Genomic DNA, 14,118 nt, shown 5'->3' on the forward strand with positions numbered 1-14,118 from the left:
ATTTATAAAACATTTTACATATATTATCTTACTTGATCCTCACAACAGTCCTGTAAGATAGGTGCTATTGGGGCGGCCAGATAGCACAGCAAGTAAGAGCACCAGCTCCAGTGTTGAGAAGACTTGGAGATCGAATCCCGGGCTCAGACACTTAGCACCCACCCAGAAACACCTGGCCGTGTAACCTTGAGCAAGTTACTTAACCCCAATTGCTTAGGGGCGGCGAGGTGGCTTGGCGAGTGAGAGCACCGGCTCCAGTGTCAGGATGACCTGGAACAAATCCGGGCTCAGATACTCAGCGCTGCGCCCAGAAATAACTGGCCGTGTAACCTTGAGCAAGTTACTTAACCCCAATTGCTTAAAAAAAAAAAAAAAGATAGGTGCTATTTTTAAACTTCATTCACAGATGAGGAAACTAAGGTTCAGAGGCTAAGTGATTTGCCTGGGTCATAAGTCTAGTTAAGTGTCTGAGGTGAGATTCAAACCCAAGACTCCAGGTCTAGCATTCTATCTAGTATGCTGCTCTGGCTTTAAACTTTAATATCATGAAATTGCTTCTATAATTGACTTATAACAGGCCTACACAGCTTGTGGCCCACTGGGCCCATCAAAGGATTTCCTCTACATGCAAAGGGCCCCAAATCCTTTGGCAGGCCATAGGGAGCAATAAGCAGCCCAAGGGCCACAAGTTTTGCGGACTTGACATATAACATCCTCAAGTTCTTCCAGTCCTCTCCGCCCTTATCTAGTCTAGCCCTCAGACAGTAGATATTCAGTCCATGCCCTGGTAGGTATAATGATACAGTATAGTATCACTAAATCCCCCAAATTTCTAGTTTTCCTATTAATCCTTTGATTTAACCTCTTTGCTGATAACTATAGCCTGTATGTTCTCTAAGGGAGAAACTTTAGGAAACACTTTGAGATAGTTCTTGACTATACACAGTGTTAAGCAGAGATGTTCTAGTTCTTGTACTGTCTGAATGTTTTTAATGTTCAAAAAAGTATCTAGCATATATACATCAAGAAAGCAAAATTGGCATTTGCAACTATTGGGGGAACAGGAAGAGGCTGGAATTGAAAATGATGATTTTTTTTTTTTGTCTTTCAGAATTTCCAGTCCCATCCTACAGTCATGCTTTTTGCACTAATCGCACTGGAAAAGTTTGCACAGACCAGTATGTGTACAGTTATCTCTTATGATAATTTGCTGTATTCAGAAATGCTGATTTGCTTGTTTGGTAGATCAGGCAGTGCTGTGAATTTTAACATATGCACACACATTCTGTTGCAGAAATACACATTGATACGGCTGGACTGTTGGCAACTCATTTAAGTTTTAAACACCACATGAAAAAACTGTAATTGATTACACATGTATTACCTATATTAAATTGCTTGCCTTCTCCGTGAGGGGGGATGGTGAGGGAGGGAAAGAACTCAGTTTTGAAAGAACTCGGTTTTTAAAACAAATGTTGAAAATTGTTTTTACATATAATTGAGGGAAAATATAAAATACTAAATAAATGAAAAAAGTAATATATACCTTGGACATTTTAAGTCAAGTACCTTAGTTTTACTTGCTTTAACAAAGGGAGTTCTGTTTATAGTCCCTCTTCCTTCTCCCCATGATTTTTTACCTTATATGATGGCATATAGTGTCTCAAGTACCACTTTTTGTTGAAATATTTGACTGTGACTACCCTCTTCTTCTTAGCCTGTAGATGTTTTGACTAATTTCAGTAAAACTCTCAACTAGCCATTGATATGTAATTCATTTGAGCCATGCAGAAAGTAAAAATGTTCCTTCTTTTCTTCCAGTTCACTCATTTAGAATTCTTAATTTTTCCCCCTAATTGCTAGCTAATTCAAGTCTCGCTTCTTTCCTGCTAGGTGAAAATAAAATTACGATCTCTAAGTCCTGTATTAGTGACCGTCTTGTCATGTTGGAGAGATGGACAGAAAATTCTGACTATCTGAAACGTCAAGTTGGTTTCTGCGCTCAGTGGAGTTTAGACAATCTCTGTAAGTTAGTGTATTTTATTAAAATAATCTCTACCTCCAGCCAAAAAGTTGTTTCCATTTGATGAGTAGTCTTATTTTTTCTAATAATTATTTGTTTATTTATTTAACAAACATTTATTGTGTCTACTGTGAGCAAGGCAACAGTAAGATAAGAGATGAATACAATACAGATTAGAATGTGATAAGTACAGGAGAGGAACAAATGCAAAGTGTTACTATTGGTGAAATAATACTGCAGGTATAAGAAGACTGAATCTTTCCCTGAAAGATCCCTGTCTAAGAAGAGTAGGAATAATACAGAAAGGCATTTCTAGGTTGTGACAGGTTGTGTAGGCTGCCTCTAACTCCAGCATTCCCCTGCACATAAATCCTCACTCTTATTTCCTGCCACATCAGTTCCACATCCCTCTACACGACTTTAAAGGCCCTCCCTAATTTGACTGCCCCCTACATCTCAGACTAACACATATACTCTCCCATAACCAAAGTAGTCTCAATGTTCCATGAACATTCCATGCCTGTTTCCAGTCTCCTGATTTGATTCTCCTCTCCTCATTCTTCTGCATACTAAAATCCTACCTATTCTTTAAGACCCAGTTTAAGTCCTACTTCCTCTATAAATTCCATCCTAACTATTCCTGCCTATCCCTCCTCTGAACAGAAATAGAGCATGTGTAGTCTGAACCACAAAATTTGGCACAAGTATTTCACCATCTTGTATTTGTCCATTTTATACTGTCTTATGCATCTCACATCAATCCTTTGATGTGTTTTTGGCTCACCCTAACCCTACCTCTCTGTCCAACCAGATCCTCTTTTCGGTATCTAGAACAATGCTGGTCATGTACTTGCCCCTCAGTAAACACTTGATTGATTTTAAAAGGAAACCTTCCATAGTGACAAGAGAAGATTAGTAGACTTATCAATCAATCCACAAGCATTTGTGAAGTATCTGCTAGGTACCGTATTCTTTGCTGAGTGCTGGAGATATGAAGACACAGAATGAAATGATTCCTTCCCAAGCATTGCCGAACTAAATCATATCCCCAGACTGTAAGAATTCAGGACATTGTTTCTCCTGAAATAAAGAAGATTGGGCTTTGTGTAATGTATATATTTCTGGTGTGTGGGAATTAGGATTCTTTAGATATAAGGAACCTAATGTTGAAAATCATCCTTCTTTCCCTGTCTTCCAGCCAGGCACATTCACTTAACTATAATAGATAACCAGAGCCACCGTTCAGCATGACCTGCTTGACTTTATAGACCACAGTCACAGCTATTAAACTTTGCTGATTTCATTCTTTCCCAGAGGATTGTGATCCAGCAGCATGGTTTATTTTTCTTTTGCAGTTTTGAAAGAAGGAAGGCAATTTACTTATGAGAAGGTGGACCTGACCAACATTAGGGCCATGCTTAATAGCAATGATGTTAGTGAGTACCTGAAGATCTCACCACATGGATTGGAGGTAAAAAAGCAATAATGTACGGTTTTGAAAACCTTAGCTTTTTTGCTCTTATGACCTAATGCCAAAGACTAGAGGCTTCTCAATAATTATTTCTCTTTGGCTTATACTCCCATTTAGGATTTCACCTAGGAGCATCAGAATTTGTCTTTTGTCAAGGTTTCTACACCAAAACCAAATAAGTACTCAGACTAACAAAACATCAGCTATCAGAAAGATTTAATTTAACCCAACCAAAAAATGCAAAGAACTTTTACCTGAGTCCATAAACACTGAGACAACTCCCCTTCCTTCTTCAGTGGGCCTCTGTCTTTGCCAAAGACCTGTACAGTTCTCCAGATTTGTAGTATTATCCTAAGTAGGGCCCGTAAGCCAAGGGAAATAATTTGAAGTGGCTAAGGAATCAACACCACTCCCTTGTTCCCTCTCCCCGATGAATCCTTGCTGCTTCCAAGAACTTGTACAGTCCTCTAGATGTAGGGTCGCCCCATTGTAAGAGATGACTCAGAAGTTTTTAGGGAGTTCAGCAACCCTCCTCTCTGATAGAGCCCACTTTCCTTTGGGATCTACACACAGGGCTCCCACGAATCTCCTCTAATTTTGTCTTTTGTGCATGGCAAGGAAGGGAGGGTCTACTTTAATAATGAGAACATTAAGTGTGCCAAGATGACACTGGACTTTACCTAGGTTATCATCATCTTTCAAATAACCATTGTTGACATTTGGTTTTTCCAGGCTCGATGTGATGCCTCCTCCTTTGAAAGTGTGCGTTGCACATTTTGTGTTGACTCTGGGGTATGGTACTATGAAGTTACAGTGATCACTTCTGGAGTCATGCAGATAGGCTGGGCCACCAAAGACAGCAAATTTCTCAATCATGTAAGTACATGAATGTAAATTACCCTAAATGCACAGTGGCTTTCATTTTTCTATATGTTTAACAAATAGAAAAGTGGCTTCTAGATTGATATTGAATTAAATATTATTTGGGTATTGAATCTCAGTGATCTAAATCCCTCAAAGAAGTTTGCCTTCAGTCAGTTAATCAACAAACATTTATTTTAAGCATTTGCCATGTGCCAGGCATTAATTTATGAGTAGGAGAAAACCAAGAAGTTTCTCCAGCCTTCCTCTTCTTGAGTCCTTAAGGTTTAATTCTTCATTTAGAAGATGAGTATACTAAAATAGTGTGATCTATAACACTTACTTCTACATCTCTAACTCTGCCCTAGCTTTGATCTTCTGTAATTTATGTTGTGACTTGGCCAACAGTGTATTTCTGCCTTGCTTGGCAGTTTTGAAAAGTTTTAATAGCTCCCCTCCTTCTGAAATATTGCCAGTTTGTTGGCTTGGCTATACAGTTTTAACTTGCAATTTTTCAACAATAGTACCAGCATTTTAAAAACATAATATTTAAATATATATTTTATTATATTATTTATTATTTTAAAATATATTATTTCCAAAAGCAATACTGTGAAGTTTTGGAAGAATAGAAAAATGATCTAGTTACAATAATTATGATTGGCTGGTAACACTTTAGTGCAGCCTTTTTTTTCCTATAGATGACTTTTTTGGTGCCAGTTTGTCAGTCTCAGAAAGGACACTATCTCCCTTTTTCTGGTAGTCAGGTTATAAGCCAGTTGTGGTAATCAGAATTTAGTCAGAAATGTGATTTAGGAAATTATTTTTAATTTTCTTTGTTTGTAAAGTCCTAAGTTTTAAAAATTGGCCCTGGTTGGGATCAGCCTTGGAAATCCAGTGTAACCATAGATTAAATATTTCTGTCATGACTACATAGTTTTTCATGGAACACCAAAGGAGGATTTATCAGACCCAAGGGTTCAATGGGACACCTGAAACTCTTGGCCAGAGGAACAGTTCAGGGGGAAAGGACTTAATGGGACAACTTGAATAGAACTGGAACTAGGGATAGGCAGGGTATTTAATTCCTTTGGGAGCATAATCTAAGATATTACTTAATATTCTTTTTATCAATGCATGTTATTAATGCCCTAAAGTAATAATAATAGCATTTATATGGAACTTTTAGGTTTGCAAAGCACTTTATAAATATTACCTCATTTGATCCTCACAATAACCCTGGGAGTTAGATACTATTGTTATCTTCACTTTACAGATGAGGAAACTAAAGCAGAAAGAAGTTAAGTGATTTAGCTAGTCATACAGGTAGTGAGAGTTGAGACTTGAACTCAGGTTTTCCTGATTCCAGATACAGTTAGGTGGCACAGTGCATGAAGTGCCAGGGTTGAAGTCAGGAAGACTCATCTTCCTAAGTTCGAATCTGGCCTCAGATACTTACTAGCTGGGGACCCTGGGTAAGTCACTTAACTCTATTTGCCTCAGTTTCCTCATCTGTAAAATGAGCTGGAGAAGGAAATGGCAAACCACTCCAGTATCTTTGCCTAGAAAACCCTAAATGGGGTCACAAAGAGTTGGATAGGACTGAAATGGCTGAACAATAACAACCGCTTCTTGATTCCGGGCCAGCACCCTATCACCTAACTGCCTCACCATGGCTTGGAGCTTTTTCCTGAACTCAGGTCACATGTGTTAGGAGATTCAAAACCCATTGGCAAACATTAACTAGCAGGGAAGGTAAATTTGGGCCATTGCCTGGTGTGCACAAAGATCTTCTAAAGACTTATAGGGTCATGTGAAAATTAGTCAGGATTAAGTTCCCAATGAACTTCTGCTTTTGTCAGAAACCTCGCATGTAGCTCTTCTCTGCAGTGCATGGTCTGAATAATCTCAGTTCCATCATGACTCAAGTTTAACCTGATCATTAATTCAGAGAAGTTCCCCTGGGCAGAGAAGGCCAAATTGTGCAAATGACTAACGAGGAGTGATTTTTAAAGAGATCATCATCATCATCACAATCACGATCCATATCCATATTTTGTTGTTTATAGTTTTCAGAGCCCTTCCATATCCCTCTCCTAATTTGAACCTCAGGATATACTCTTGAGAGGTGAGAAGGGCAAAGATGGTTATCCCCATTTTATAGATGAGGAAACCAGAACTCTCCAGAAGTGGACTTGTCTGTGGGTATACAGCACTAATAAGGTCTAGGACTAGAACCCAGGTTTTCACTAAGCCATGGTAGTTTCTCTTTTCACTCAAACACAGGAAGAAGCTAAGAGATAAAATTACCGTCTCCTCATTTGTCAGCAAAACTCACTTCAGGACTAGAAAAGACCTAATAAATATGTCTGTAGCTTAGTATTATCATTTTAAAAATTTAACCAGTCAGCCTAGAGTGCCAGAATTTAAGTACAGGATAGATGATGCTAGTTCATAACATATAATATCAAATGGTTGACTCCTAAAATTAAGAGGCTTAAAAAAGGATTGGGGGAGGGGGATCAGGCACAACTCAAAGAATGACCTATTCTGTGACAAGCTTTGAATTTTTTTTTTATACATTCTTCTTGCCTAAATACTTAGCTCACTGTTAGAAGTTGATAAAGTCCAAGTTAGTCTCTTCACAGATGCAGGATCCTGATAACATTGATACAATTTTGCTTCAAATGGGTATTGTTATTGTTTTAGAGATTTCAAAAATGTCATAGTCATACAGATGCAGTGTATACTTTTACAGGATAAGTAATTCCTGTTATACACCCATTCTCTAAGGATTAACATTTCTTATTTAAAAAAAAAAACTCCCTTAAGTCCCCCAACTTGGATTTTTAGTTTAGGAAGGATAACCATATTCCAAAGACTGTGCTAAGCAATGTTATTAGCCATATTTTTAAAATGTACCTCAGGGTACTAAGGTAATTTCTTCTTGTTGCCAACTATAGAGTAACTTCTTTGGGGATTTATAACTATGCCTCTGTGTGTATCTATCACCCATAAATATGCATATGGAGGATTTGAAATAGATGCATGTGAGGATTAAGAGCAAAACATGCTTGTCTCCTTTTGGCAGACTACAGGTGTGTAATGAGCCAGACATTGTCACACATGGCCAATGTGTTGGCTTATTTTGTTTAACAATATTTCTTTGTTTCAAGAGAGAGAGTTCTATTCAGAGGGTCAGATTGGGAAATAACACTCATGTGGTAGGGATTTTTTTCCAAAGCATCAAAACTTTTTTTTAAAACATAATTAATAACAGCTCCATTGAGCAATAGGATAAGACATTCAAAACATACCCTTAATGAACACTAGCCAAAATACTAATTTGTAATTCTTTTTAATAATTTTACCTAATACCAACAAGCTTCTTAGTATGTATATATAGAAATAAAAGTGGCTGGGAAAAGTAGAGTATAGAAAGATCTCCAAAATTACATAACTAACTGCCTTATTTCCCATTTATTCACTCATGAAAACCAAAGTAATCTTGCTATGATTTCTTTCATCCTTTATTTCAATATCTATAGCTGTTTCTTAAATCACAGACTCAGAGGGATTTGGGGGGGGGGGTTGCTTTTTGGGGGGGGGGGGGTAGGGCAATTGGGGTTAAGTGACTTGCCCAAGGTCACACAGCTAGTTTTGTGTGTGTGTGTGTGTGTGTGTGTGTGTGTGTGTGTGTGTGAAGTGTCTGAGGCCGGATCTGAACCCAGTCCTCCTGACTCCAGGGCCAGTGCTCTACTCACTGCACCACTTAGCTGCCCCTCTCAGAGGGATTTTTAGAATAAATCTTTTCACTTAGCTACTTCACTTAATTCTAAGTAAGGGGAGCTAAGGTTAACATTATTGGAATTAACTCTAAAAAACAGAAATACTTAAGACTGACTCTCTACAGAAAAGTTTTGTTTGAGAATTTACCAGGAAAAATGTCTTACATATTAAAGTGTATAAAATAGACCTGGACTTCATCTTGTTTTAGGCCACCTCCAAGATTTTATTTTTCTTTTGAGAGATCCCTGGTCAGTAAGTCATAGAATAATAGAAATTAAAGATAGAAAAGGCCTGTTTGTGATACATGTCTTTGCCCTTCAAATACTGTCATCAGGGCTGATAATCAGTTGGAAAAGGCCAGTGACCATGATCCTATAGAGTAATATAGCTTGTGTAGCCAAGGGAAAGACAAGCTTCTATTATTTTTGACAAGTTGGTGAATTAGTCACAACCACATTGACTGACCTTGATTCCATATCCCTGCCTCTCTACAAAACCCATCAGTAGAGCTCTTTTGGTCAGAGATTATGGATAATCAGTGAATTGGGCTCAGAATTGAAGAGAAGAGAATACACTGTATTGAATTTGGGAAATTATTTAGCACTTTTAGTGATCCTGAGATTTAGAAACCAATCCATCTTTTTTTTATTTTTTATTTTTTGCTTTTTGGAGGGCAGTTGGGTTTAAGTAACTTGCCCAAGGTCACACAGCTAGGTTTTTTGTTTGTGAGTGTTAAGTGTCTGAGGCTGGATCAGAACTCAGGTCCTCCTGACTCCAGGGCCAGCACTCTACTCACTGCTCCACCTAGGCGCCCCCAAAATCCATCTTTTTTTAACATGAATGTTTTTCAGGAGATGCTATATAGCTACAAATCATGGAATGCCACAGTCTCTAAAGAATGAAAACTACAAGTTACCCAAAGGGCAATGAAAAGATGTAGTGCATTTCTCATGACAAATTGCATATTAAAGATTATGTTAAATAATCATCAGAAAGACTGAAAAAGAAGAGGGCTAATAATGTAGAAAATATGAAGGAGCAGTTACCGTGTTTCCCCGATTATAAGACACTGTCTTATTAATTTTTTTGGACAGAAAAACACCAGAGGGCTTATTTTCAGGGGAGGAATAGCCTCTGTCCTCCAAGGAACTCACATCCTAACAGGGCATACAACATACAAACAGTGTGCAGGAGTCTAAGACATAAGAACAGATGACATTTGAGTTGGGCTTTTGGAAACTGGTAGGAATTCAAAAGAAACCATAACTATTAACACCCCTATGAAAGAATTCTCCAAATCAATAATAATAAGAGAAATGGAAATAAAAATAACCGATATTTTACTTCACACCCAGCAACTTGGCACAGATGAAAAAAAATGGGAAGAGTCAATGGTGGAGGGACTGTGGAAAGACAGGTAAACTAACGAACTGTTGGTGGAACTGTGAAATGGTCCAATCATTGTGGAAAAGCAATTTGCAATTATGCCAAAAAAGTGAATAAAATGTCCATGTTCTTTGACCTAGAGATTTCATTGGTACCGTGTTTCCCCGATAATAAGACACTGTCTTATTATTTTTTTGGACAGAAAAACACCAGAGGGCTTATTTTCAGGGGAGGGCTTATTTTAATGAACATTGACAGCAATTTTAATAAACAGGTAAATGTGAACAAAAAAATGTACCTTTATTCAATAAGCAAATCACTGGGGAAGAACAGGATGACGCGCTCACTGCTGCAGCTCTGACTGGATGCAGCTCGGAGCGCGGCATGCGTTTCATGGGGGGGGGACGGTGCATACAGAGGGTACCGTAATGTAGCGTGTAGCGCAGGGGATCACCTTCACTACAGTAGCGATCTCAATAGGGCTTATTTTCAGGGGATGGGCTTATTTTAGAGGAATCTTACACAGTAAGGGGAGGGCTTATTTTCGGGATAGGTCTTATTATCGGGGAAACACGGTAGCTTGTGTGCTCTATTGGTACCTTTGTAATATAAAGAGATCTAGGGGAAAGCCCTACCACATTGAATGGCCTTCCTGTGAAGAATTTATTGGAGAATATGGAGAAGATTTATGGAACAAGAAGGTGTGGGTGAAATCTGTATCATTGGAGGGAGTACTCACATCTTTGAAATAAGTGCCATCAAAGTACTGAAGTATTCAGTAAATATCTTTTTCTTGATTATCTGTGCTAATGAGAGAAGAGGAACAAAACTATAACCTGAATAATTAATAATACTTCAAGCACCTGTGATTTCATCAGTGTTGTTTCACACTCCCTCAGTGCAGATACTCAATACAACCCAGAAAAAAATTTTGTTTAAGAACGTACTATTTGCAAAACACTATGCTAGGTTCCAGAAGATGCAGAAATCAAGAAACAGTCCCTGTCTCAAAAGTTGCATTATATAGGAAAAGACAGTTTGAGGAAGGAAAAATACTGACTTAGAAAGATTTCACATTAGGAGTTCACATCTGAGCAAAAAAAAAAGGGGGGGGGGAACAGTCAAAAAGCATTTATTAACTCCTTACTATGTTACTATGTGCCAGGTGCTGTGCTAAGTCCGGGGGATGGTTTTTTTTAAAGGGTAAAAACATCCCCTGCCCTCAGAGAGCTCAAACTATAATAGGGGCAACAGCATGTAAATAACTAGATATATACAGAGTATATGGTAGGATGATCAGAAGGAAAGACACAGCTGGGAAGACCTGGAGAGACCTGCAGAAGATAAGATTTCAGTCTTGGAGGAAGCTGGAAAACTAAGAGATGGAGATCAGAGAATAGAACATTCCAGGAATGGGGATAAGAAACTAAAGCCCATTGAGGAAGGGGTGAGATGGTCAGATGTGAGCTTTAGTTAAAACTGCTCTGTCATTTGAATAGCATTTGGATTAGAATGGTGAAAGAACTGAGCCAGGGAACCAGTTGGAAGGCTGTTAGTTGCCACTGGACCCAGATGGCTTTGGAGGAGAGACAAGGCTAGTGACTTTTCACAGCCCTCCCTCACTTAAGTCCAATTTACTTGCAAGTCATGGCATCACCTTCCTGGTGTCATGGTCCTCTTGGGAATGAAGGATAAACAACAAATGAGGCAAGAGGTAATAAGGGATTAGAAAAGGTGGAGTTGAGGTAGGAAGTTCCTTAAAAAACCAGCCCAGAAACTATTAGCAATTATCTTTAAAAATGAGGGTAATGTCAGAGGCAATTCCTAGTGAACCTTCTGATACAAAAGCCATCTTAAAGGCCAGAATGGTGCAGATAATATGAAGAGCTTCGATTTAGCCCTACCCACGATAAAACTCATGTCCGCAATAAGACCCTTCTCCACAATCAGCCACTATTACTGAGAGCCAAACAAGGCATCTCCCACCCATCCCTACATAAGCAAGAAGGCTCTTCACTGCTCTCCCTGCCACCTGGTAGAAATTGAGATATCCTTATGGAGCCATTGAGGGTCCTTTGGTATAATAATAATTTGATACCCCTTATATATTTGGTATGGTACCATATACACCCAGTTGTAATTAAAACAGCCTGAACCTGGGGAAAACCTCAGCCCTCACCCTAGAGCATGGGTTCTGTAAATCCATGAATAGATTTCAAGAGGTCCATGATGTTGGGTGGGGAAAAAAATTACATCTTTATTTTCACTAACACTCACTGAAATTTAATTGTTCCTTCAGTTACAATGGGAAGCAATAAACCTTCTGAGAAAGGGAGCTGTAGACTTCGCCAGACTGCCAATGACACTAAGAATGTTAAGGACCCTTGTTCTAGAGGGACTTATTCCAACAGTCCCTTGAACTCAAGAGTAAAGAATTATGTACTCATTAACTAAAGAATCAACTTTGGGAAGAGAGGAAAGCCAAGCCAGATCAGAGGTGATGGACTCAGAAAGTGATAAAAGGTAGAGAAATTGAACATCACATTGAAAATAATGAGACTCAGAAAATAATGAGCTTTGTTTTAGACAACTTGATTTTCTGATACTGATGAGGTATCCAGAGCTGTCCAGCAAGCAGTTGGTGATGCAGAACAAGAGTTTGTTAGAGTGGTTAGAGCTAGAAACAGATTTGAGAGTTATCTGTGACAAGATAGTAGTTGAACTCATAGAAATGGATAAGATCACCAAAAGAGGATATTAAAGGAAAAGAGAACCCAGGTCAGAGCACTGGGGACAACCCCTTCTACAAAACCAGGAAAAGGATGATGATCTAGCAAAGGAAACTAAAAAGGAGTGATCAAAACAGGAGGGCTAAGAGAGAAGTGTCAGAAAAAAAAACAAGGAAAGAGAAAGTACTCAGGAGAGAAATAGCTAATAGGGTCAGAAGCCTCAGATTAAGGAGGATGAAAACTGAAGGGGGTGGGGAGTATCATATTGATTGTGGCTGCCTCATTAGCAGACCAAATGGACACTGAAGTACCATATTCTGAGGAGAGGAAGGGAGTATCTGATTGAACAGTTAAAGGATCGTTGATAACTTTGAAGACAACAGATTCAGTTGAGTGGTTGGGTTGGAAACCAGGGAGTTGAGAAGTAATTGAAAAGTGAGAAAATGAAAGCAATGAGTATAGGTGACTTTCATGACTATGAAAAGTGAAAGAGGTGAGGGACAATAGCTTGATTTGTATATAAAGGTCAAAAATAGATTTTTTTTTCACAGATACATATATAGACATCAAGGAAAGCACCAATAGATAAAGTTAATTTGAAGGTGAAAGACAGAAGGACAATGATAGAAGGAGCAAATCCTGAAGGAAACAAGTGAGGATGTGATTAAGAGTCCAACTAAAAGTGCTGGCTTCAGTTGACTTCACTGTCCCTCAAACTATTAGCCTATCCCTGTCTTCTTTTTTACAGCTCTCATCATAGGAAAAAACTCTGTATTTATTGCTTCTACTGTTTCATTTCCCACTCCTCAACCCTTTGAAATCTTGCTTGTACTCCTGCCAATTGACCCCAGCATAGTGATGACATAGCCACTCAGTTGTCAAGTCTTGTGAGAGAGGCTGTGGAGGCAGAAATGAGCAGTAATCTCCATGCATACCACAACTACCCTAATTCAGGCCCTCATTACCTGTGACCTAGATAATTCCAGTAGCTCTTTAATTGCTCTCCCTATATCCAGTCACTCCCCTCTTTAATTCATCCTACAGATAGCTTCCATATTGATGGCATGGGTCTGACCATGTCACTCCCATGGGCTTTCAGTGATTCCCTATTGCTTCTAGTATAATAAGTAGAATACTCTGGCATTCAAAACCCTTCACCATCTGGTCCTAGTCTGTCTTTCTAAACTCATTATCCATTATTCCCACCCGCACTGTATTCCAGGCAATCTGGCGTACTCACTATTCTTTACATATGACATTCTTCCTCTTGCCTCTGTGTCCTAGCACAGGCTGTCCCCCATTCCTGAAATGTCCTTCAACTCTGCCTCAAAAGAATCTATGGCTCCTATTGAGTTTCAGAATTTCAGTTCAAGTTACAATACCTTTAAGAGGCTTTTCCTAATTCCCCCAGGTGTTAGGGTTTTGCAAAGTTACCTTGTATTTGCTCTGTGCACAAGTAAATACAAATTACATATAAGTAGATACAGGGTAGTTTTGGGGTGATGCTAATGACTTGGAGCAAGAGAATACCAATGTGGCAGCTATCTGAAGGACATATTGGAGAAGGGAAAGAATAGATTCAAGATGTCTCCCTTTCCTCTTCTCCCTATTAGTAGTATGTAAGTTCTTTGAGGTTAGGGGCTGAGTTCAAGCAGTGTTATAGAGTAAGATGGAGGTGTGTTGATAAATATTTAACAACCAGAAAAATAAAGTATTCACCAAAGGACCATAAAACTGTGCATACCCTTTGATCCAGGAATACCACTACTAGATCTGTATCCCAAAGATTTCATAAAAAAATTGAAGGGATGCCCATCAATTGGGTAATGGCAGAACAAGTTGCAGTATATGAATGTAAT

At 38.7% G+C, this 14,118-nt stretch overlaps 1 protein-coding gene across 2 annotated transcripts in view; it reads left to right on the forward strand.

Moving 5' to 3' along the window:
• RSPRY1 (ring finger and SPRY domain containing 1) overlaps positions 1 to 14,118 on the forward strand; it is a 66,594-nt gene that overhangs the window by 35,908 nt on the left and 16,568 nt on the right. For both annotated transcript variants that reach the window (XM_069107799.1, XM_069107798.1), the window contains 4 exons: positions 1,112 to 1,178; positions 1,894 to 2,025; positions 3,379 to 3,494; positions 4,227 to 4,370. In XM_069107799.1, the coding sequence (XP_068963900.1) occupies positions 1,112 to 1,178; positions 1,894 to 2,025; positions 3,379 to 3,494; positions 4,227 to 4,370 (459 nt within the window). The remainder of the gene's footprint in view (positions 1 to 1,111; positions 1,179 to 1,893; positions 2,026 to 3,378; positions 3,495 to 4,226; positions 4,371 to 14,118) is intronic.

This window comes from Petaurus breviceps, unplaced genomic scaffold (genome assembly GCF_028583685.1).
Source record: "Petaurus breviceps papuanus isolate PSGF00001 unplaced genomic scaffold, PetGlider_PUasm1.0 90281, whole genome shotgun sequence".
NCBI classification, from domain to species: domain Eukaryota; kingdom Metazoa; phylum Chordata; class Mammalia; order Diprotodontia; family Petauridae; genus Petaurus; species Petaurus breviceps.